A 23,028-nucleotide genomic window follows, 5' to 3' on the forward strand; every position below is an offset into this window, starting at 1 on the left:
GACTTACCCAAGATCACCCAGCGGTTATGTGGCAGAGTCAGGATGAGAGCTCAGGTCCCTCTGATTCCCGTGCCTGGACTCTATCCACCAAGTTACACTGCTTCTCAGGATTCTGATCCTGGCAGTGGCCCCTGCCCTGTGACCTCAGGCATTTCGTTTACCCTCTCTGGGCCTCCGACGCCTCATCTTTCAAATGGGGCTGCCTTCTCCACCCCGCCTTAGGCTGCAAGCTCCTTGTGGGACGGGGGCCGATTGGATTATCTCGCACCCACCCCCGCGCTTAGTACAGAGTAAGTGCTTGCTAGTGCCATTATTCTCATTCCCGTTATCACTATTATGTAGGAAATTAAGCTCTTGGCTGCGAATGGGGAGATCTGTTAGAGTTTCAACCTCGAAGTCCAGGCCGGGGACAGAGTGCGAGAGGCGTGAGGGCAGAACAAAGAGAGTGAGCTGGGTAGCGGTGGGGAAGAGAGTCGCTGAGTAAGAAGGGAAGCCTCGAAACCGATCCCGAGGCATTTCGGCTCAATGCGGAGGACGGTGGGAGGTCACGCTCATAATAAGTACTTAATGAACACCGCTAATGTTGTTATTTGTTATACAACTAAAGAGTCATAATCAACCCATTATGTTGACCTGCTGGTATTCACAGATTCTAAAGTGACAATCCAAGCGTCGGTAACGGGCAAACAGGCTCTACGGTAGTAACGTGCCAGTTTTCCTCCTTACTGGGAAGTTTCTCTGAAGCTCTGGGATATCGTCGCCTTATAGGGAGGGGGCGGGGGGCAGACCCACTCTGGATTTTTGTATGAACGGCTGCGGGGTGGGTGAGTGTCACCCAAACCATCGGCCCTGAGCGGAAGAGGTCAATCTGCAGGCCGGGCGGTAGGGCGAGATTTGAATGGACTGTGGGACCTATCCGGTGACCTCTACCAGGGGGCTCAGTGGCACTGTGGGATAGACTGCGATGTCCTTGGGACCGAATATCATCAATCAGTCCACCCATGGTGCTTATTAAGCGCTTACTGTGTGCAGAGCTCTGTACTAAGCGCTTGGGGAGAGTATAATACAACAGAATCGATAGATGCGTTCCCGGCCCACAAGGAGCTTACGGGCTAGAGTCATTTAACTTGTACGGACCTCAGTTTTGTCATCCGTGGAACAGAGAGGAGATCCTTGCTGTCTCTTGGACTGGGTGCCTGGGTGAGACAGCGATCAGGTCTGATCCAGGGATTTTTGTATCCAATCCAGTGACTGACACATGGATTTGTACATAGGCGCTTGAAAGTACTCAGTCACTTTGCCCCCTCCCACCTCCCCTCGCTACTCTCCTACTACAACCCAGCCTGCACACTTTGCTCCTCTAATGCCAACCTACTCACCGTACCTCGATCTCGTCTATCTCATCGGCCCACCCACGTCCTGCCTCTGACCTGGAATGCCCTCCCTCCTCACATCCACCCGACAGTTACTCTCCTCGACTTCCAAACCTTATTGAGGGCACGTCTTCTCCAAGAGGCCTTCCCTGACTAAGCCCTCGTTTCCTCGTCTCCCACTCCCTTCTGGGCCACCTTGATTTTCTCCCTTTATTCCACCGCCCCCATTCAGCCCCACGAGCACTTACGTACACATCCGTAATTTATGTGTATCAGTGTCTCCGTCTCCCTTTAGACTGGAAGCTTCTTGTGGGCGGGGAACGCGTCTGCTATATTCTTATCCTGTAGTCTCCCAAGTGCTTAGTACAGGACTCTTCACATAGTCACGAGTGACTGATTGATTTATAGGCACTTACTGAGCTCCGAAACTATCTGTTACGTGATGTCGGCTTCCGCCGGACCGGGTTCTGTTCGATGCCCTTGCGTCCGGGCAAGGGTTAAAACAGATGCCCCCTTGTCCTTGTGAACGGCGGGGGGGCTAGAAGATTAAAGACGAAAGGTGGGAATGGGAACGTTCCCAGGAGGATGAGGTTCCCAATAAGGACGCCCTAGCTTGAACCCTACAGCCAGGACTTCCAGGCTCATTTGATCTCATTTGAGATACACCCCAGTGTGAAAGCGTGGAACGGGAATGGTAGAGGAAAGGACACTTCTGAAATATAAAGTGGGGGATGCCTTTCCCTCCATCCTCCTCCTCCTCGTTCCTTGCCTGCTTTTTCCCCCTCTTTCCTTCCTTGTTCTCTTTCCCTCTCTCCTTCCCAGATCTCTCCCTCTCTCCTTCCCTGCTTTTGTTTCCCTCCCTCCCCCGCTTTTTCTTCCCCTCTCTCCCCCTCCCTCCCTTCCTCCCGTACCCCCTGCAGTGGAGTCTTGAATATCTTCAGAGCCTCCAGAATGCCAAAATCCATCCCTTTCCTACATCTAGTACCTCCAAGGACTTTTTATTTTTTTAACCACGGTCTAACTAACTGGGAATCTCGTTCACCTCCATGTGAATGACTAATGCACTGATGTTTTTGTGCGTCATAACTCAGAGATGAAAAGGAAGATTTAGGATGTGAGGTGGGTGGATGGGCAGATTCTGCTTATGAGGTTTCTCCATCATCCTTTGACTTCCAAAGAAGGGCAAGTAACGCTGCAGAGCCCCTTCCACTCCAGGGGAAGAAGAGACATTGCATTTCCAGGACTGACTGCTCTGCACACAGTAAGCGCTCAGTAAATATGATTGATTGACTAGCCCCTCCAGGACCCCCCCGCCCCCAGATCCATTGATGGGGGCTGTGGTGATTTTACAAGATCCCCACTGCTGGTTCCGTCCCACTTTCTAGCAACGTGGTGGGTAATCGATCAGGTAATCAATGGCATTTATTGAGAGCCTACTAAGCGCAGAGCACTATACTAAAAGCTTGGGGAATACAAAAGAGTTGGTAGACATGTTCCCTGCCCACAGGGAGCTTACAATTTAAAGAGTTGAACTGGGGAGGCCCAGGAAACCCAGGGAGATGAAAGAGTCGCTCGTCAGCCCCCTGGAATACGGCGTGCTCTGGTGATCGTGTTTCGGGAAGAACTTAGCGGAGGTAGGGGGAGAGAGAAAGAAATGGGGAGGGAAATAGAGGGGAAGAGAAATAGAGAGGGAGGGAGAGAAGTAGGAGAGGAGAAAAGTAGAGAGGGAGGGGGAGAGAGAAAGAAATGGGGAGGGAAATAGAGGGGAAGAGAAATAGAGAGGGTGAGAGAGAGAAATAGAGAGGGAGGGGGAGAGAGAAATAGAGAAGGGAGGGAGAGAGGAGGGAGTTCATACAGACCATCACACAAGTGAGTAAAGGGAGTCCGGGTGCAAGGCCGACCTATTCCCTCCGCAAAGACGGGCCGGGCCTGGCAGCCACTTCCATTTCCATCCATCCCCAGCCGGCTGCACAAGGCGGTGGTTGTCCCGGAATCTTTCTGCCGCCCTCCCCGCTCCAGTCGGGGTGTGGCTGGCTGATCTACCCACTAATCTGAAAAGTGGATAATTAGCACCTGAAACTTGGCTTTCAGTTTTTCTCCTTTCGGTGACAGACGCGAAGAGTCAGCTGCCGCCAGGACCCTCCCACCGCCCCAGCAGCCCCCCTGCCTGGGGGAGCCGCTTCGACGATAGCCAGTCAGTCGATTGAAAGTACCGGCAGGGCGCCTGCTGTGCGCAGAACACTGTGCTGAGCGCTCGGAAGCTTCCCCCGATGAAGCCCTCTTTTCCTCGCCTCGCTCTCCTTTCCGCGTCATCTCTGCACTTAGATCTGTGACCTTTGGGCATTTGATATTCACCCCTACCCCACGGCACTTATCTCTCAATGTACATACCTTGGAGTTTACAGACTAGTGGAGAAGACAGGCACTAAAAGCAATTGCAGATAGGAGGAAGGAGAAAAAAAGTGGGGATGATTGAGTGATTGAATGTCCACGGAAGTAGTTAGGCTTCCTGTAGTAATCGATCAGTCAATCGATGGGATTTATCGAGTGCTATGGGCAGAGCGCTGTCCCGAGCGCTTGGGGAAGTACGACTGAAACACATTCCCTGTCCGCAAGGAGCTTACGGTCTAGAGGGGGAACGGACATTAAAATAAATGATGGATTTTGACACAAGTGCTGTCGGGCAGAGGTTGGGTGACTGTCTAGTGCTTGAAGGGTTCAGATCCAAGTGTGTGGATGTCGCAGAACAGAGGGGGAGTAGGGGAAACGGGGACTTAGGCGGGGATGATCTCTTGGAGGAGATATGATTTTTAATAAGGTGAAGAGAGCGGTGATCTGACGGCTGTGGAAGGGGAGGGAGTTCCAGACACTCGAGGAAGGACGGTACTGGGCTGGGAGTCGAGGGGAGAAGTTCTTTAGGCCAGGCTTCCCAAGGGAGATGAGAGCCGCACTCAGTAAGTGTTCAGTAAATAATGATTGATTGACATTCATTCAGCCCTGAGAGAGTGCAAACCGCTATTCAGAACGCAGAGGGAAGAAGCGTGTTCCTACCCCATAAACTGGCAATTGAATTAGACAAGCAGAAGTAAGAAGTCATTTAGGGGGTGATGTGTTTACTCTCAGATGCAGTGATTGACGCCTGGTTTTGGTGTTCACTGTTACATCATGCTGGCATGTTGTAGTAAAAGCAGCAGTATTTATCGAACACCTACTTGGTGCCGGGAATCGTACTGGACACTTGGGAAGTACAGAATAAAAATGCGGAATGTTCCCTGGTCACCAGGCGCTTACACTAAAACGAGGGGGTCAGATATAAAAACATTTACAAGTTGGCCTGTGGTCCGAATGAATAACCGAGTAAACGTATTCTCGGGGGCTGAGAAGGATGTAAATATGGTCAGATAAGTTGGCCGAAGAGATGAGAGGGCTCGGGGTTTGATCGGGGAAAGCTTGTTGGAGGAGATGGAATTTTATACCTTCAAAGACTTCAAGACTATCACTCTCCCCACCTTTAAAGCCTTTTAAGGCCACGTCTCCTCCAAGGCCTTCCCCGGCTAAGCTGTTGTTTCCCCTACCCGCCTCCCTTCTGCGTCATCAAGGTAATAATAATGTTGGTATTTGTTAAGCGCTTACTAGGTGCCGAGCACTGTTGTAAGCGCTGGGGGAGATACAGGGTGATCAGGTTGTCCCCCGTGAGGCTCACAGTTAATCCCCATTTTACGGATGAGGGAACTGAGGCCCAGAGAAGTTAAGTGACTTGCCCACAGTCACCCAGCTGCCAGGGGGCAGAGGTGGGATTTGAACTCATGACCTCTGACTCCCAAGCCCGGGCTCTTTCCACTGAGCCACGCTGCTTCTCTTACTTGGATGTGTACCCTTTAAGCACTTCATAATCACCCTACCTTCAGCCCCACAGCTCTATACATCCCTGTAATTGTCTTATAGTTATATCTGTCTTCCCCTCCAGACTATAAGCTCGTTGTGGGCAGGTAACGTGCCTCCCAACTCCCGCGCTGTACTCTTCGAAGCGTTTAGCACGGGGCTCTGCTCACAGTAAGCGCTCAGTAAATCCCATTGGTTGGTCGGCCAGCAGGGCTTTGCATTTGGCCATTTCTAGTCTCTCTGGATAGCTTGGACGTACCTCCTCCAGGTAGCCAGGGAGTGCCCTTACCGGGAGGCAACTGGGAAGGATGGAAATAGCACCGGGCTCGGCACCGGGAGACCCGGCTTCTAATCCCAGCTCTGCTCTGGGCCTGCTGGGCGACCTCGGGCAAGTCACTTAACCGCTCTGCCCCTCAGGTTTCCCATCCGTAAAACGGGGCATAATACCTGCCTCTCCCTCACAGGGATGTTGAGAGGTCAAAATGAGATCACCGCCGGGGAACGCTTTGGGAAAATGAAAGTTCGGCTAATTGGAGGTGTCATTATCGACGGGGAAGCAGTGGCTGATTGAGGCCGGGGCGCACGAGGGGAAGCAGCGTGGATAGAGCCCAGGCCTGGGTGTCAGAAGAACGAGCTCGTCTCTGGGCTGTAAACTAGTTGTGAGCAGGGGACGTGTCTACCGACAGTACTCTCCCAAGCGCTTTGGACATAGTAAACACTCAGGAAATACCATCGATTGATCAGAGGTGCTCTATAAATGCCACTGTGATTTCTACTTCCTATTCCTCTTACTTTCCGGACAAAAGGATCAGGTTTGCTTTCCACCCAGCAGTCGGCAGGCACCGATAAACGCCACTGGGTGCGGTGCATTGAGCTAGGCGCTGGGGAAGTGCGGAATAACAAGGGGACTCATTCCCTACCCACTAGGAGCTTCCACTCTAATGGGGGAGATGAATATATGACACTATCAAAATAAGTGGACATATATTCATGGAGGGAAGGGAGGAGGTGAGAAGTGGGGAAGTTTGTAAGGTGGAGGGAGAAGGCCCCTGTTAGAATCCTTGTCTGTGTGGGATGCCTTTTTAAAAAAAAAAAATTACAGTATTCGTTAAGCACTTACTATGTGCCGGGCACTAAACTAAAAGCTGGGGTAGATACAAGCTAATCAGTTTGGATACAGTTCACGCTCCATTTGGGGCTCACAATCCATCTCCATTTTAAAGATGAGGTAACTGAGGTACAGAGAAGTGACTTGGCCAAGGTCACAGAGCAGGCAAGTGGCCGAATCGGGATTAGAACTCACGACCTCCGACTCCCGAGCCCGGGCTCTTTCCACTAAGCCACGCTGCTTCTCTAAGTGACTTGCTCAGGGTATCGGGGCCCATCAGAGACCGAGCTGGGAGTGGGACCCAGGTCCCCCGGCACCCAGTCCCGTGTTGCTCTTTTATCAACCACAGAAGGGGAGAAGAAGGGGGAAGGGTCCGGGAATCGGGGGGTCCGGCCCACGCTCTTGAGGTCCGGCCCAGTTCAGGCACCTTGCACAGCCTCCCCCCATATTGGTTGGGGTGATTCCAGAAGACCGCTGGGACTCTTAGTCCCATTAGATCTGCGGGGCAGCTGCTCGTGTGCTAAGGTCCCGGGAATGCTGGGGGGACCACTTAGAGGTGAGGCCTGAAACTATTGCCCGGCCCCGGCTGTTCGGTTTCAGACACGGCAGGATCAGAACCCGGGGCTCCGCGGGGACCAGTGGGACCCCAAATTTCCAGTCGTCTGGGCGGGACCGCCCTCACCCCGTGTACTGTGAGCACTCATAGGGTGCTCACTCAGCAGGGGAGCCAGACATGGAAATATCAAAATCGACGTATTGAACGTTCAAGCAGATATGGGAAATTAAGGGTAAATTATTATAAGTCGACGTGTCCTCGAACGCTATGAATGTGAAGCGCAGAAGCGTTAAGGACGGCTTTTAGATGTTTACAACCTGACAGGATAGTGTGTAGTCAGGGAAGGCTTCCTGGAAGCCGGTGGGGGAGGCTCTCGGGAGGTTTGGAAGGTAGGGAGATCTGTGGTCTGGCTGGCCTGGGAGTTCCAACTTAGTTCCACTGTTTCGAACTGGTTTGTCATCTGTGGCTTTCTTCATTTCAGCTTTTGGCTGGGTGACTAGCGAATCTGTCGCTCTCCTCTGTTACTTTTTTGATCCACATTTTCCCTCGAGAAACGGGACCTAGCTACTTCTCTTCTTAAACCAACAGTGTGTGGAACTTGCTTCCAAAGGGATTAAGGAGGAAGGATATAGTGATCTGCTTTATTCCCGAATGGAGAGTTTTTGTTATGGTGGTGGTGGTGGGTTTTTTTTTTTAATGTGCTTTGTGCTCCGATGTCTCAAAAGTCTCCCGAAAGCCCACCTCCCCCAAGAGGATTTCCTTGACTAATTTCCATCATCCCAACAGCCATCTTTAGCACTTATGTAAATGTCAGTTCCCATAATCGATGTATTTATTCATTTATTCGTGTTTGCCCACTCCCGCCGTTTTTATCTGCGCTTTTCCTCCTGCTTCTGTTGTGTATGTATATAATTTATGCACGCGAATTATGGAAGAAGTGTGGAGTAGGGGGAAGAGCACTGGACTGGGAGTCAGGGGTCCTGGGTTCTAATCCCGACTCTGCCACCTGCCAGAAGTGTGGCCTTGGACCAGTTACTTGATTTCTCTGGGCCTCAGTTTCCTCATCTGTAAACCGGAGATGAAATACGTGTTCTCCCCATGTGGGCCATACACAACCTGATTATCTTGTATCTACCCCAGGGGCCGCTACAGTGCTTGGCATCTAGTAAGTGCTTAACAAAGACTATTTTCATTATTATTATTATTTCGTGAAAGAAGCCTCTGTGTGTTTAACCTCTTCCCCGGAAGCTGGGCAAAGACTTCTTGTTTACCGTTGTCATTTCTGATCGGCCTAAGGGACCGAAAGGGACCTAATTAGAGTCCGGAGACAAGAATGAGACAAACAACAAGAAGCCTAAATTAGAATGCGGAGCTCCCTGATAGTCCTGTTCATGCATCATTAGCTATGAATTATGCCAATTAATTCACACCGCAAGTACCGAGCCCTTCACCTACCACTGACGATACCTTTAGAGAGGATTTGCCTCGTTCAAGTTGCGATGCCTTGGCTTCGCGTAGCGTTTTTCCAGGGCCTCTAGAACACTCTCTTGGGTAATTGTTTTGAGGCATGTCTACACTGCCTAGTCAGGCTAAAAGTCCTCAAATAAGTGGTATTTATTGAGCACCTCCTGTCTGTGAAGCACTTAGCATTCGTCAATCAGGGGGATTGATTGAGCGTGTACTGAGTCCTAACCGTGATACTGACCATTTTGGAAAGTAAAACAGACATAAGATGCATATCCCCTGCCCTCAAGGAGTTGACAGTCTACTAGGAAAAGCAGACCAAAAGTATTTACAGGTGGGCAAAGCGGGAGGAAGAACAGAGCATATAGCAAGAAGAGGTTCGAAGTAGGATGAAAAGGCCGAATAAATCGTTGAAAATGCAAATATACATGTGAGTAAAGTAGACGTGGGCTCGTAAGTACTGAGGTTGGAGTGATGTATTTTATATAAATATTTCTGCTTAGCGTGGGCGCTGGGTCGACACAACTGGATTGCGGTGAATAAATCGGGGAAGGCTTCCAGAAGGAGGCGAGATTTTCAGAGGCCTCTAAAGTTGGCAGGAACCGTGTCATCTTCCTTCATTATACTCTCCCAAACACATAGTACAGATCTCTGCTCACATTAAGCATTCAGTAGATACCACTGATCGGTTGATGGACTGCCAAATGGAATCTTGCCGTCTGTAATATCATTCAAAATTGAAGGGCAGAAGTATATTTATATGTGCCTAGAGCTAAATACATATATGCGTGCACGTGTAACTATGTATATGAAGTTTTCGTGGCCACAGGCAAGAATTGAACGTAGTCTGTTGCAGTCGGAGATTAGCCAGCCGCCAGCCCTAAAACAAAGCACCCCTTTTAGCAATAAACAAGTAACGGACCCGCGTCCAAATTTAGACTTGCGGGTTTCAGGGTTTGTTGGCCCACAAACCAATTGACCAGCCGCCTGGCAGGGAACCTTTGAGGTCCGGCTCACCGCTCCTTGGTATCCTCCACTGAGAGCAGCAGGAGCCGGGGGAATGCAGGCTCGCCGAGAGGAAAGGAAGCCGGCAAAGTAAGAGGGGAGGCGGAACGGTCGAAAGCCTCCTCTTCAGCTTCAAAGGCCACCCCGGCAGGGTGCTATCCCGTGGGTCAGTGGAACTCACAGGGTGCCTACTGAGGGCAGAGCACTGTAGTAAGTCCTCGGGAGAGGAAAACAAAAGCAAGCCACTGGCTCCCTGCTCTCAAGGGGCTTACAATCCAAAGGGGGAGAAGGACCAAAGTGATTTACAGAGAGTCTGCCAAGGAGGATGTAAGAGGAAGTACTTCAAGAATATCAAAACGGAGTGGCGGAATAAGTCATTGAATAGACTAAGGAAAATTTGCGTCACAGGGGACATAGGTCAGTCAACCGGTGGTGTTTATTGAGTGCCTACTGTGTGCAGAGCACTCTACTAAGCACTCGGGAGAGTGCGGTAGAGTTGGAAGACGCAGTCCCAGCCTATAAAGAGCTTTCATTGTACAGAGGGAGGCAGGCCTTATTCATTCATTCATTCATTCATTCAATAGCATTTATCGAGCGCTTATTATGTGCAGAGCACTGGACTAAGCGCTTGGAATGTGCAAATGGTAACAGATAGAGACAGGCCCTGCCCTTTGACGGGCTTACAATCTAATCGGGGGAGATTAAAATAGTTATCATTGCCGGGATTAAAACTAGGTCTTCCTGACGCCCGGGTCTGTGGTCTTTCCACCTGGTTTCGCTGCTCTCCTGAGGAGGTTGTGAGCACGGAGCTCGTCTTGATGGTCAAGTCTAGCTGTTTAAGAAATTCCAAGAACCTTCTAGGGGGACAGAATTGATGCCCCTGGGTCTACCAAGTAAATATTCAAGGGGGACGTCCGATGTGCCTTGTAAACGCCTTGAGGGGAGGGATTGGGTTTTTTACTATTGTGCTCCCAAGTGACTAGCCCGGTGTTCTGTCCCCAAGCAGTCATTCAGCACAGTACGGTGCTGCTGCTGACAATTTCTCTCCCTTCTGATGTCCCAGTGGAAATCCAAAAAGATCTGGCTAATTGCTCCCTTAGGAAACTGGTCAAGTTGTTTATTCGTTCCAAGGAGAGAGCTTGCTCCTCTATTCGAAGTCCTTGTGAGTCTTCTGTTGGGATTGCCTGGAGCAAAATAATAGTCATAATGATATTTATTAAACGCTTTCTACGTGGTAAATACTGGGCCGGATGCCAGACAATCAGGCGGGGCACAGCCCCTGACCCACATGGGGCTCAGAGTCTAAGAGGGAAGGAGAGTGGAGATCTCATCCCCATTTTACAGCTGAGGACGTGAGGCCCAGAGAGGTTCACTGACTTGCCCAAGGCCACCCAGCAGGGAGGCGGCGGAGCCGCAAGAACCCTGGACTCTTTTCACTAGGCCTCGGTGCCTAGTTAAAGCGTCGTTCAGCCTCGTGTCATCGTTCTGCCCTCGCTTGTGTCCCATCTGCCGTGACACACCGATCTGGGGCCTCTGCGGGCTCCCTCTGGAACTGGGGAGCTGCCAGCTCAACGCAAGGCCCCCGATGGCGACTCCGGGATCTAGCGCGTTTCACCCACCCAATCACAAACGCCGATGTCTTCTTTGTTTTTCACCCCCAGATTACGCCCGGTTTGAGGCAAAAATCCATGACCTGCGTGAGCAGATGATGAACCACAGCATGAGTTCGGGTTCCGGCTCCCTGAGAACCAATCAAAAGCGCTCGCTCTACGTCAGGTAAGGACGCGGCATCACCTCGGGCCTCGCCACGATGGGGAGGGGGCCTCGGGAAAGCCATTAGTGCCGCTCCCCTGCCCTCCCCACCAGGAGGAATGGAGCGAAAGAGTCCTTACGTACCTCCGCTGGCACGGCGAAATTAAGGGAGTGACCTCTAGGTGATAGAGGTGGATTGTATTGCCAACTCTTATTTTTGCTAATCAACCAACTGGCGGCCGATTTAAAAACTCCGAAACCTCAGTAGCCCTCCCCGTGTCTCTCCAACGGACATCACCTCCTCCTTTATAATAATCTCCCACCTCGATCGCCAGTTTCGGCTAAGTGCCGGGAAAATCACCCACTGGGCTAGCCAAGCTTCTGGAGTCCGGCCCATCTCTTGACCGTGTGAGGGAAGTCCCAGGGGTTAGAGCAGGTGAATCTCAAGCTGTGAATCCCTAGATCCTTCCCACCCACCCTAGGAAGGCCTTCCCATAGCCTCCTCTCCTTTCCTTCGGGATGGGGCTGCCACTCGGAGGGGTCGAGAGTGATTCGGGGACTATCGCGGGGAAATCAGTGGCCAGTCCTCCCTGGAGGTACCTGGATGACCACACGGGCTGTACAGGACTTTACCACCCATCCTTTCCCCACTAAGTGGGGCAGGTGCAGATGGATGCAGAGCGTGGGGTAGGGGAAGGTGGGAACACCAGGGGAAAATGAGATCGCTGCTTCGGTCCCAGAAAAGAGAATGATTCCCCCAAGGGCACTTGTTCCTGGGTGGTTCCACGGGGCCGCCAACTGGTGCCAGGGTTTCCTCTGGCCGCCGGGGTGCCCGTCGGTTATCGATTTGAAAGTACGGTTCTTCATGGAGTTCTGAAGTGGGTCTCGGCTGCATCGTTCTTCAGCGGGGATCTCCTTTCCGCGATCAAGACTGAGCCTTGGGAGTCCTAGGGAGTCCCGGCTTATTCGAGAGACACGGTGCTTGAGTCTCGTGACCGACGGGCCCCAGAAAGTGTCCCGCCTTGCTTGGCCTCATTCGTTCATCTAGGGGGATTGATTCGTCCTAATTCCTTACCAGAATCGGCTACGTGGAGGCCCCTCGCTTCTAGGAAAGTTCAAACCTTTCTCATCTCAATAAAATGCGTGTCTCCCCCCCCCCCCCCCGCTGGACGGATCCTTAATTTGGCTCTGGGAATGAATGAGTCTCCTGGGAAAGGACCAGCCGCTGGCTCGTTCCCACACTAGGAGTTTAACGGGAATGGCGACCGATCCTTGCCACCGGCCCCCGGCAGCCGATGGGGCAGCGGCCACGCAGGTGGAGGGCGGGGGGGACCTCGCTTGGGGTGTGCTTTGCGGGTTCTGAATGACGGCACTCCGTTTCACGTGGGCACCCGGTTGAGGCGATGTGGCTGTAAAGTTATCTTTTGTGTGTATTAGGTAGGCACGGCAGGGGCGAGAAGGGCACGGGAGTCCCGGAGTCTGCGTGTTTTGCGGGGCCCGAGCTTGCCAGGTTCCATGGCACGTAACGAGCCAGTCCCTCGTTGTCCGGGGACCTGCCTCAGAAGCCCCGGAGTCAAAAGAATATTGTTCCCGCCCACTGGGCCGGCGACCGTTCAGAAGATTGTTCGGATAGACCTCTGGGTTATCCGGGAGAGGAGCGGCGGGTGTGGCGACATCTCAAATGCGATAGGAAGTCAATGATCCTCCTTTTTCCCCTCCGCCCTCGGTCGTTATTTCCTCTTTGCTCAAACGCTGTCGAATTGCTGTTCTTCACCGCACAGGAACGTGTTCTCTTTTAACCTGAAATGGTTTAGCCTTGGGCCTCCTTTTGGCCAGGGACCCAGAGCATAAAGCCATTGATTTCTAGATGAAATGGATGAGGGACAAATGTTGAAGTCTTGAAAACAAGGAAGAGGAGGGGCGGCCCCTCCGATGCTTCGGTTTCCGTGAAGCGTCCACAGTGATAACCCAGTTCCCGTGGACCTCTGTAGCCGTGTGCGCCGGGGCTCAGTCATTTTAATTTAGAGGTGGTGGGGAGATGTTGGATGGAAGGGGCCTGTCACACAGAGATGGCGGGCTTTATTTAGAAGGATTGTGGGGCTCTCTGTCGATAAACCAGTCTAAACAATAGTCCACAGAGCTGCCGCAGGCCAAGAGGCGGCATTTTTTAAGATCCATCACCCCATCTCTGTAGAAACGTTCCTCTTCCTTAGTCCCCTCTTGTTCTCCTTTACTCCAAGATCTTTGAGAGAGGCAAGCGCTTCATCCCATAGAATCTCAGAATTTCTCTCTCTGGGGCTTTTCTCCAATCCCGATCGTGAACGGCCTCCATAGGGAGGTCCAGAGCATCTTCCCTAAGAGCGCACCGGCTTCCCAGACCCCCGAGAGTCTGACCCGGAAACCCGAGATGGCGGTCGGGGTGCGCCCAAGTGTCTCCGAAACCGCGGTTTAGACCGAGGTTGGGGAGCCGTCAGCAGAAGCAGATGAACTTGGGTGAAACGGAGATCCCGTTTCCGGGCAAACCGGCTGGGTGATCGAGGAGGTGGAACACCGGTGCTAAGTTAGCCGGGGGACGTGGGAGGAACGTGGCACTTCCAGCCAGGGAAATTATTTCCCGAGACGATGAATACGCAGGACCGTTCTGTTTCGGTGATTGTTTTTCAGGTTCTCCTCCGCTAGACTGTAAGCTCCTTGAGAGCAGGGATCGTGTCTTCTGACTCTCTCTCGTACTCTCCCAGGTGCTCAGTACAATGCTTGCGCCTAGGAGTCGCTCAGTAAGTACCGTTGATCGACCGACTGGTTAGTGGTTCGGCTGGCTTGCGCTACAGTAAAGAGAACTTCAGCAGGGCTGTTGCCTGTTGGAAAAATCGTTTCTTTGGGGAGGCCGACCCTCTTGCCGTCTTGAGTCCAGTGGACAGGTTTCTGTGGCAAACAAGAGAGGAAGGCTAGATTCCCTCAAGGTAAAACAGTGTTCTGGTGGAGTTCTCTGGTCATGTCACCTCTCTAACCAACTGAAGCCATTTTGTGCTATCGGACAGGACAACCGAAACCTTCGCCCATTACCCGCCATTTCCGGAGTCGCTCTTGGCCCGAGGCGGAGGGTGGCCATTTTATTTATGTAACCTAGAGGTGGATATGTGTGTGTGTGTGTGTGTGTGTGTGTGTGTGTGGCCGGGGTAGGGGGGGAGGGGTAGTTTTCAAAACCACGTTGCTGTTTTCCCAATTTCCTTTTTTTCGGCGCTTCTACTTGTTTGGGTTTCGATGTAGGCAGAGGTACCGAAACGACGAGGGCGAACCCAAAAGCATGTGGGGGTCTTTGGTCTTTGTGAAATGACTTGATTGTTCCGATCCAGTGTCGATCTGCATCTCCACAGACGCCATGGCCGCCGGGAGACGGCGTATCTATCTGAAAATGGGGCGGGGGGTGGGGGGGATCTGTCGTGCCAGCTAAGCTAGGTCCATGCGCTCTGCGAAGGGCTTGAGTCACGGGCAACATTTCCCAGAAGCCAATTCCCCGCTGTATTTCTTCTTCCTTTCCTTGTTGCTTGTGTAAAGGTGCTTGGGATGCTCTGGCGGTCCTGTACCAGCGGAATTGATTGTTGTTCTGTGATCTGGCAGGCCACTGATGCGGAGCCGGGGTGGGTGGGGCGGGGAGGGGGTGTTGGTTTTCTTTGGGCTGTTTGATATTGTGTAATTCTGCTCTGTGAATCTTCTCTAGAGTTGTAGAATCTTACAAGTAAATAAACCGTGTTCAAAAATTCGAATAAAATCTTTTTCAAAATGTTTCAAAAGGCATGAGCAGTTCTTCACACCCCGAGGCTCTCCAGCCGTGGTGCTTTGGGAGCTTCGGGCCTTCTCCTCTGCCCCGCGGGGCGCCGCTACCCAAGGAAGAGCACGGGCGAGGCTTGGGGCCGCGGCTCCCTGTCGTCCCCCGGGGGTCTGCCCGTCTTGAGGAGAGGAGCGTCCGGTCGGCCTCGTGGGGACGGGCTTCCTGGGCCGTACGTAGCCGGATCTTCCTCCCGGGGAGCTCTGGGAGAGATCGGGGGATCTCCATAGCCACCATCCAGGTGAGGGGAGGAGAGGACGCTCCGGAAGGGGCAGCGACAGACACCATTTCAGAGAGCGGGGGAGTGGGTCGGTGTGCTTGGACGTGTGCGCTGGCTCAAACAGTCCAGAGGAAGTGGACACAGAGAGCAGGAGGCGTGGGAGCTTGGAGTGGGGCAGGGACCAGGAAAGCGACGAGCCGGACAGCAAGGAGGGGGAGGAGGACGAGCTAGAGGGCCCCACTTGAGATCACGCTTCCCCGGAGATCTTACGGGATCCGGTCCCTGGTCCATCCGGGAACTGGTCTTCTATCACACCGACGTGCCCTCCTACCTCTCTGTCTTGTGCTCTCCCAAGCTCTTAGGACAATGCTGTGCACCCAGTAGGGGCCCGACGAATGCCGTTGCTCGCTGGACTGGTCGACTGACTGCCTGCCGCCCAGGAACCCCCTAGCCTTCCCTCCCAGGCGGACAGCTAAGACTTCACCAGTCCGGGCAGACCATTTCTGAGCCGGGCGCCCCGGTCGGTGAGAGCCCCCGGCTCCTCCGCCCCCTCCCGCCGCTTCTTTAAAGGCCGCGGAGAGGGTCCGAACAGAGAGGAACTGAAGATGGTGGACTGAGATCCCAAACTGCGGAGTCCCCCCCCCCCCCCAGCCAGAGGGGTGTCGAGACCCCTCATGAGCCCAAGTGGTGGCTTTGATAAAACCGTCAGGTCCTGTCGAATCTGAACAGGGAAGGATGGTATCTACCTACCTATATATATTATAAATATTTCCTATTATAGATGGGTGTAGATATATGTGAGCGCACCCACCCTTAGGGTCTGCCATTTCCTCTATCTGTAATTTATTTTAATGTCTGTCTCCCCTTCTAGGCTGTAAGTTCCTCACGGGCAGGGATGGTATCTACCGACTCTGTTGAATCATACCCCCCCAAGAGTTTAGTGCAGTGCTCTGCACACAGCAGACACTCCAGAAATACCGTGGAATGATTGGTTCAGATTACTTCACGCACACACTAACATCCTCTTACACACACCCCCATTTTGCGGAGCAGTTACAAATACAGAATGGGGATTCTGCACCAGTAAAGGATCCAGATTTCCGCTGCCGTCCAGTCGCTACACCTCAGGGTGAGCTCGTGGCTAGTGTGGTGAATATTTTAGTGGGTGAAATTTGCATCTCTCTCCCCTCCCAAGCCCACACCCGTAGCCAACTCTAAGAGAGAAATCTGTAAATGGCGATCTGCAGTGGTCACTGACTCTCGGCTTTCTGATTAGCCGGGCGGGGATGATTTCCCCGTTGGCCATCGGCTGCCGGGGCTGGGGCACGGGGAACAGGTGCGACATGTACTCCCCATGTCCCAGCGAAACATCCTCCCACTTGCCACCGCCCAGCCTCCTAGGGGAGCGAGTCTCTGGGGAAAATGGTCCCCACCTTTTCCCCCTCCTTCTGCTCCTCCTCCTCCTCCTCTTCCTTCACCTTCCACCTACCTGGCCCCCCTCCAGCTGCCACCCCGGCCCCAAACGCTCCGCACGGGAAACGGATGGTGAGCTAGATTCGGGGGACAGAGGGCCAATGACCGGCCACCAGCTTCTACCCGCCTCCCATCCTGCCGCCGCAACCGGAGCCCCACCTCCCCATGAGCGCAGGAGTGGGACCCAAACCAAAACCGACCGGATCAGCCTATGGCAACCAAGATGGCGGAGGCCCGGGGAGCCCAGCGCTAAGCAGAGCAGTGGCAGCAGGAGGGCAAGGTAAGGTAAAGGTCTTCCTCCACGTTGACTTCCCTCCCGCCTCCCTCCGTCTCCCTGTCCGCCGCTGCCTCCGTCTCCCTCCGAGTCTGTCTCCCTCTGTCTCTGCGCCTTCCCGTTTCTCCGTCTCCGTCTCTGCTGCCGTCTCCCCGTCCTCTGACGAATCGTGCCGAAGCGCTGGACTGTCTGCTGAGATACAGAACCGAAACCCGGAGGTAACGCATTTTAAGCCGTCGTATTTAACCTTCTCCCCAACCGAGCCCCTTTCCAGGTCTTGAGTATCGCCTCCTGTCCGCCCTACCTGAAAATCCCGGCTTCCCGTGCGTGTTCTATCTGCCTCGTCCCGTCTCGGATTGGCCCCGAAAGCAGTTGTATATCTTTCTAAGTGCTTTGTTGTGATGGTTTTGAGTTACTGATTAAGTCCACCGATCGCCGGGGGTCGTGTCGGAGGCTAGGACCGTTCGCCAATCGTCCCTTCTCCAAACCTCTAGTGGTTCCGGACGAACACGGGTGTCGGAGGGTGCAACGTCGGCCCTCGTGGGCAACGCGAGCCTCGATTACTGAAGTCGGGCGCCGGGCGGCTTTCCAATCCGAACGTCATCGAATAGGACTGAGCTGTCCGTTGGGTTGGGGGTTGGCTTGTGTGTCACTTGTCCAATAAATAGGCTGACATTGGTTCGACGCCGCGGCTCCGGAGTTGATCCGAGATGCACCGCCCCTTCTGATGCAATGAGGAGATGCTTTTGGGGGGGTGCACGCACACACCATACCCAGCCTCTGTGAATGTTTTCAGAAAGCCTGTGGGCGTTGCTCTTGGGGAAATTCCTTGTCTTGGATGCCGAAGAGCTGGTATAGAATCCCGATTTGGTGGGAGACAGGGTGCACGGGGAGAACTCGGCGGTCGGGATTTCCCCGGGAGCCCTGCACGGGAGCCGCATCGGGCTCGATGCCCAGGTGGTCTCTGAGCCGAGAGCCAGGCCTGGTTCTTAGAGCCAAGTTAAAGGCCTGGACCCTAATGTCTGCCCGCCTGCTGGGTAGGTATCGTTCCAGCCTCCCCCTCACACCAGCCCAGACCGTTTAGACTCACCTGGGTGCTGATCCCGGCTCCCGGCTCTGTCACGTGCCTGCCGGGTGGCCTTGAGCAGGTCCCTTCTCTTCCCTGGACCTCGGTTGCCTCATCTGGAAACTGGGGATTCAGAACTCAGACTGTGAGCCCCACGTGGGACAGGGACTGTGTCCAACCTGATCAGCTTGTGTCTGCAGTGCCTGGGGCATAGAACGTAACAAATAGCATTTAAAAAAAGAAAAGTGGAGCCGCCCGAACTGACCCCGGGCCACGGTGGGGAGGGAGCGGGTGCTCGGAGACCCGACCGGCGGGGAGATCCCCCTGCCTGCACAGCCTCTCCCATCCCCTCCCGACCTTCGGTGTATGGCAACGGTAAGGTGTCCATCCCATCCCCCTCCTGCTCGACTGACCCCGGGCACGGACTCAGTTGGTTTCTGGGAAACATCCCCGCCGGGAACCCGTCCAGATCATCCCCGCCTCCTGTGGGTCCTGCGGTAACCAGTGCGACCCTCGTTAGAGAAATCCAGGTCAGAGATGGGATCCTCCTTGGCTCCCCGAGGGCCACGAGGGACATCCTTGGCCTCCTTCCTGCAGGGTGGGGAGGGCACGTGTGCCCCAAATCAGAACCTCTCGGGGAGCGGGCAGAGACACGATCCGCCCCCGGCGCCTTCTAAGTGCTGCGTGAGCCCGCCCCCCCCCCCCTCCCCCGCCTGCCTGCCTATCCGTCCTTCACCCGGCGCCCAGTCAAGCGGAGCGGCTGCCTCCGACGGGGCTTCCTCCGGTGCGAGGGGCTACACGTGCCTCGGCTGCCGTGGACGGCTCCTTCCAGGCCCGGAACCTGCCTTGTCCCGTCTCCTTCCACCCTGGCTCCGGCTCTCTCTGCCAGAAAGCCTCCAGCAGGAGAGGGGCCCTGAGGTAGGCTTGCGATCGAGCGACCGGACGGGCTCCGTCGTCGTCCCGAGGCAGTCAGTTGTATTTATCGCGCGCTTACTGTGTGCCCGGCACCGTCCTAAGAGCTTGGGAGAGTCCAGTGCAACAATAAAGACATATTCCCTGCCCACAACGAGCTTACGGTCTGGAGGGAAGGTCCTCCTGGAGAGGACCGGCAGTAATAACAATAATAATGTTGGTATTTGTTAAGCGCCTACTATGTGCCGCGCACTGTTCTAAGCGCTGGGGTAAATACAGGGTGATCAGGTTGTCCCACGTGAGGCTCACAGTCTGCATCCCCGTTTTACAGATGAGGTAACTGAGGCACCGAGAAGTGAGGTGACTTGCCCAGAGTCACACAAGTGGCGGAGCCGGGATTAGAACCCGTGACCTCTGACTCCTAAGGCTGTGCTCCTCCCTCTGAGCCACGCTGCTGGTGTGGGGGTGGGAGGAGCGGGGAGGAGGAGGGTCTGCTGCGGAACGAGCCCGCGGCTGGAGCTACCGGTCCCAGCTCTGCCGCTGGCCTGCTGGGTGACCTCGGGCAAGTCCCTTAACCCCTCTGGACCCCTGGTTTCCTCATCTGTAAAACTAGGGGTGATAATTCCTACCTCTTTGTATTGTACGGGAGTGTTTTGCGGATAGAATGAGATACTGGATGGGCAAGTCCTTTGTAAAAATAAGTTCCAGGTATTATCATCGTGGTTATTATTGGAAAAATGTAATTTCCCTTTGCAAGAAAAGAGATTTTCGAAAAGCGGGCAAAAGGCTGAGAGAGGCTCCTTGAACGTTAAGGGGCTTTTGACCACATTTGCTCCCAGGAGCTGAAATGGCATACGTTCTCAGGCTGGAGTCTGCCCGGATGGGCTTGGCAAAATCTAAAGGGTTTGGAGGGAGGGAAGAAGAAGAAATGATAATCGTGATATTGTTGAGCACTTATGTACTGAGTCCTGGGGGAGGCAGCATGGCCTCATAGAAAGAAAACCGGCCTGGGATTCCGAGGACCTGGGTTCCAATGCGGCTCTGCCACTCGCCTGCTGCGTGACGTTGGGTATATATCGCTTCACTTCCCCTTGCCTCAGTTTCCTCCCTGCTAATGAGACTGTGAACCCCATGTAGGGCAGGAACCTGGGTCCAAAGTGACTAACTTGCATCTACCTAAGCTCTTAGAAGAGTGTTGGGCATATAATAAGCGCTTAAAAAATACCATCATTATTCTATAATACAATCAGACCGGACACAGTCCCTCTCCCACAAGATGCTCACAGTCTTAGTGCGGGGAAGAACAGGTACTGAATCCTCATTCTGTAGAAGAGGAAACTGAAGCCCAGAGAACCGAAGTGCCCAAGGCTACAGAGCATCCAAATGACGGAGCTGGGATTCAAACCTCGGGCTTTTGACTCCTGGCCTTATGTTCCTTTCACGGGGCCATCCTGCTTTTCCAAATATCAAGAACCGAAGCAGCAGCGTGGCTTAGTGGATAGAGTACGGGCCCGGGAGTCAGAGGATGTGGATTCTAATCCTGGCTCTGCCTCATGTCTGCTGTGTGACCTTGGGCAATTCACTTGAACATCTCCGGGCCTCCGTTCCTTCATCAGTAGATGGGGATTAAGATCGTGAGCCCCGTGTGGGACGTGCACCGTGTCCAAACTGATTAGCTTGTTTCTACCCAGTGCTTGACTCAAAGTAAGCACTCAACAAATAGCATTTAAAAAAAAACATTCCAGGTCCGGTCATCTTTCGCGTGCCATGCGGTCGGTTGGGGGGGGTTGCCCACCTAGTGCTCGGAGGGGTCAATCTCCTGTGAACCTCCGGCCGATCTTCCCCCCGGCTGACCCTGGGTGCTTGGTCCTGGACGCTCAGTTTCCCTCCATCTCGCCCTCCACCAAACAAGCTCGTGTTCTTCCCCCGTCAGTTGGCGTGGAAACCGAGCAAGGGCTTCGGTGGCTGGGAGAGGCTGCCTGTTTTCACTCGAGGTGTCCGTGGGGGTCACTTGCTCTCAGGCCTCGGAAGCCCGTTTTAACCCCTCGTTTCTCCAGATTCTTAAGACCATGCCCTCACGTCCGCCCCGCCACCCTCAGCACTTCCGTACGCTTCCCGGCTCTTTAGCTACCAACTCAGTGTATTGTGCTCTCCCAAGTGCTTGGCACAGTGCTCAGTAAATACCGTTGATGATGATATCCTTCTCCTCCTTCCTGCTCGTTCTAAATTACCTTTTGCGTCCATTATCTGCTCTGTGACCTCGGGCAGGTCGCTTCACTTCAGGGTGCCTCGGGTTCTTCGTCTGTAAAACGGGGCTTGAGACTGTGAGCCCCATGTGGGACAGAGACCGTATCCAACCCGATTCGCCTGTATCCACCCCAGCGCTTAGTACAGTGCCCGGGACAGAGTAAGCGCTCGACAAATATCATCATTATGATTATAATTGCCCCGCCCCAGTATTTAAGGAGGAAAAAAAATAGGTGGCTTTATTGTATCGCTTATCTGTAAGCAGTGATGGTGGAGTGCTCGGGGAAGGGTGAGAACGGGAGAACACAGAGGAGCTGGCGGGCAGGAGCACATGGACCTGTCACCTAGGCCGGGCTGCTTCTCATAGGTAATCGTTCCCCTCCGTCTGGGGATGGGACCTAAATATGTTCTTGATGGGGGACAAAGAGGGAAACGGCCAGAAGGATCCGCTGAAAGAAAAGCTTCTCGCCTTCTGGAGAGATGATCCCCCTTGATGCCTGCGAGTTTCACCTAGAAATATTTCTATTCTCAAGGATCGGTGACCTACTAAAGCGTCCTCTGCATTTAGGAAGGGATTGCGAACCATAGCCAGCAGGAGGATAACAAGAAGCACCTTTACCCCCGTCTCTTCACCGCTCCAGAGCCAGACGATTATGAAGTTAGAGTGACCCCTTCAACTCTGGTGCTTCAGAACGGGAAAGCAATGTGTCCGCGCTCCATTCACTCCAACAATCAAGGTTGTTGTTGAGTACTGCCGTGTCCGGAACACTTCCTCTTCGCCCACATCTGCTGGTGACTGTCATTCATCTCCCGGCCCTGGAAATCACCGTACAGGCTGCCTCCAACCTTTTACTCTTCTCTCTTTTTTTTCCTTTAATTGGGAACTCTCTTCCACCTTTATTTTACCCAGAGAGGTTCCAATAGCCAGAGAAAGAAGGCTAAAGTGGGAGCTTTACTGGGGGACTTTTACCGTATGCAGAGAGCACTCCAATAATAAGAATAATTGTGGTATGTAAGTGCTTCCTAAGTGCCAAGCCCCGTACTAAGCACTGGGGTAGATACGCGGTAACGACAGTGACGGTATTTGTTGAGCACTTATTGTGTGGCGAGCTCTTTTCTAAGCGAGGAGCACTGTCCTAAGCACTGGTCAGGTCCCACATGGGGCTCACAGTCTGAGTTGGAGGGAGGATTAAATATTCAATCCCCGATTTGCAAACGAGGGAAATGAAGCACAAAGAAGTAAAGTGATTCGTCAGAGGTCACCCAGCAGGTTAGCGGCGGAGCTGGGAATTGAAACCCTGGTCCTCTAATTCCCAGGCCAGTACCTTTTCCCCGAGGCCCATGCTGCTTCTCTACCTGACGCTTGGGAGAGTAGCGGTAATAATATAATAAGTTTTTATTAAGACCTACCATGTGCAGAGCACTGTACCGAGCACCTACTGTGTGCAGAGCACTCACTGAGCGCTTGGGAGAGTGTAATAGTAATTAAATACTTGCTAAGTACAGGGCAGAGCCCTGTACTGAGCACTTGAGCAGCAGAGAGCGTGAGAGGAAGCGACAGGGATGGGGACAGACGCAATTGATTTTCCAGTAAAGTTCACACAGCCAGAGGCTCGCTCATAAAGCACGAACCTCCGAGAGCCTTCTGTTGTATTCCCATTGGAAAATCCCAGTTTCAGTTGGATCCACCGGTGGAAGGCCGGCTCCTCTTGGGTGTAGAATGGGCCCCGTGGGTCGGTCGTACTTTTTCAAGCGCTCAGAACAATGTGTTGCACCTAGTAGACGGTCAATAAATAACCATTACTGCTGACTACCAGTACCACTCACAGGAACATGTGAGGAAGGAGAAAAATAGAAGTTCTGGTTTTGG

At 53.4% G+C, this 23,028-nt stretch overlaps 1 protein-coding gene across 19 annotated transcripts in view; it reads left to right on the forward strand.

The window, feature by feature from the left end:
* Nucleotides 1-23,028, forward strand: part of DLG2 (discs large MAGUK scaffold protein 2) — a 603,132-nt gene that overhangs the window by 513,273 nt on the left and 66,831 nt on the right. For all 19 annotated transcript variants that reach the window (XR_005661215.1, XM_039914987.1, XM_039914985.1 and 16 more), the window contains one exon: nt 11,050-11,164. Coding sequence is in view for 18 of the 19 variants with exons in the window: in XM_039914987.1 (XP_039770921.1) it covers nt 11,050-11,164 (115 nt within the window). In the remaining variant the exon portion in view is untranslated. The remainder of the gene's footprint in view (nt 1-11,049; nt 11,165-23,028) is intronic.

The sequence above is a fragment of the Ornithorhynchus anatinus genome, chromosome 20, assembly GCF_004115215.2.
Source record: "Ornithorhynchus anatinus isolate Pmale09 chromosome 20, mOrnAna1.pri.v4, whole genome shotgun sequence".
Taxonomy (NCBI): Eukaryota; Metazoa; Chordata; class Mammalia; order Monotremata; family Ornithorhynchidae; genus Ornithorhynchus; species Ornithorhynchus anatinus.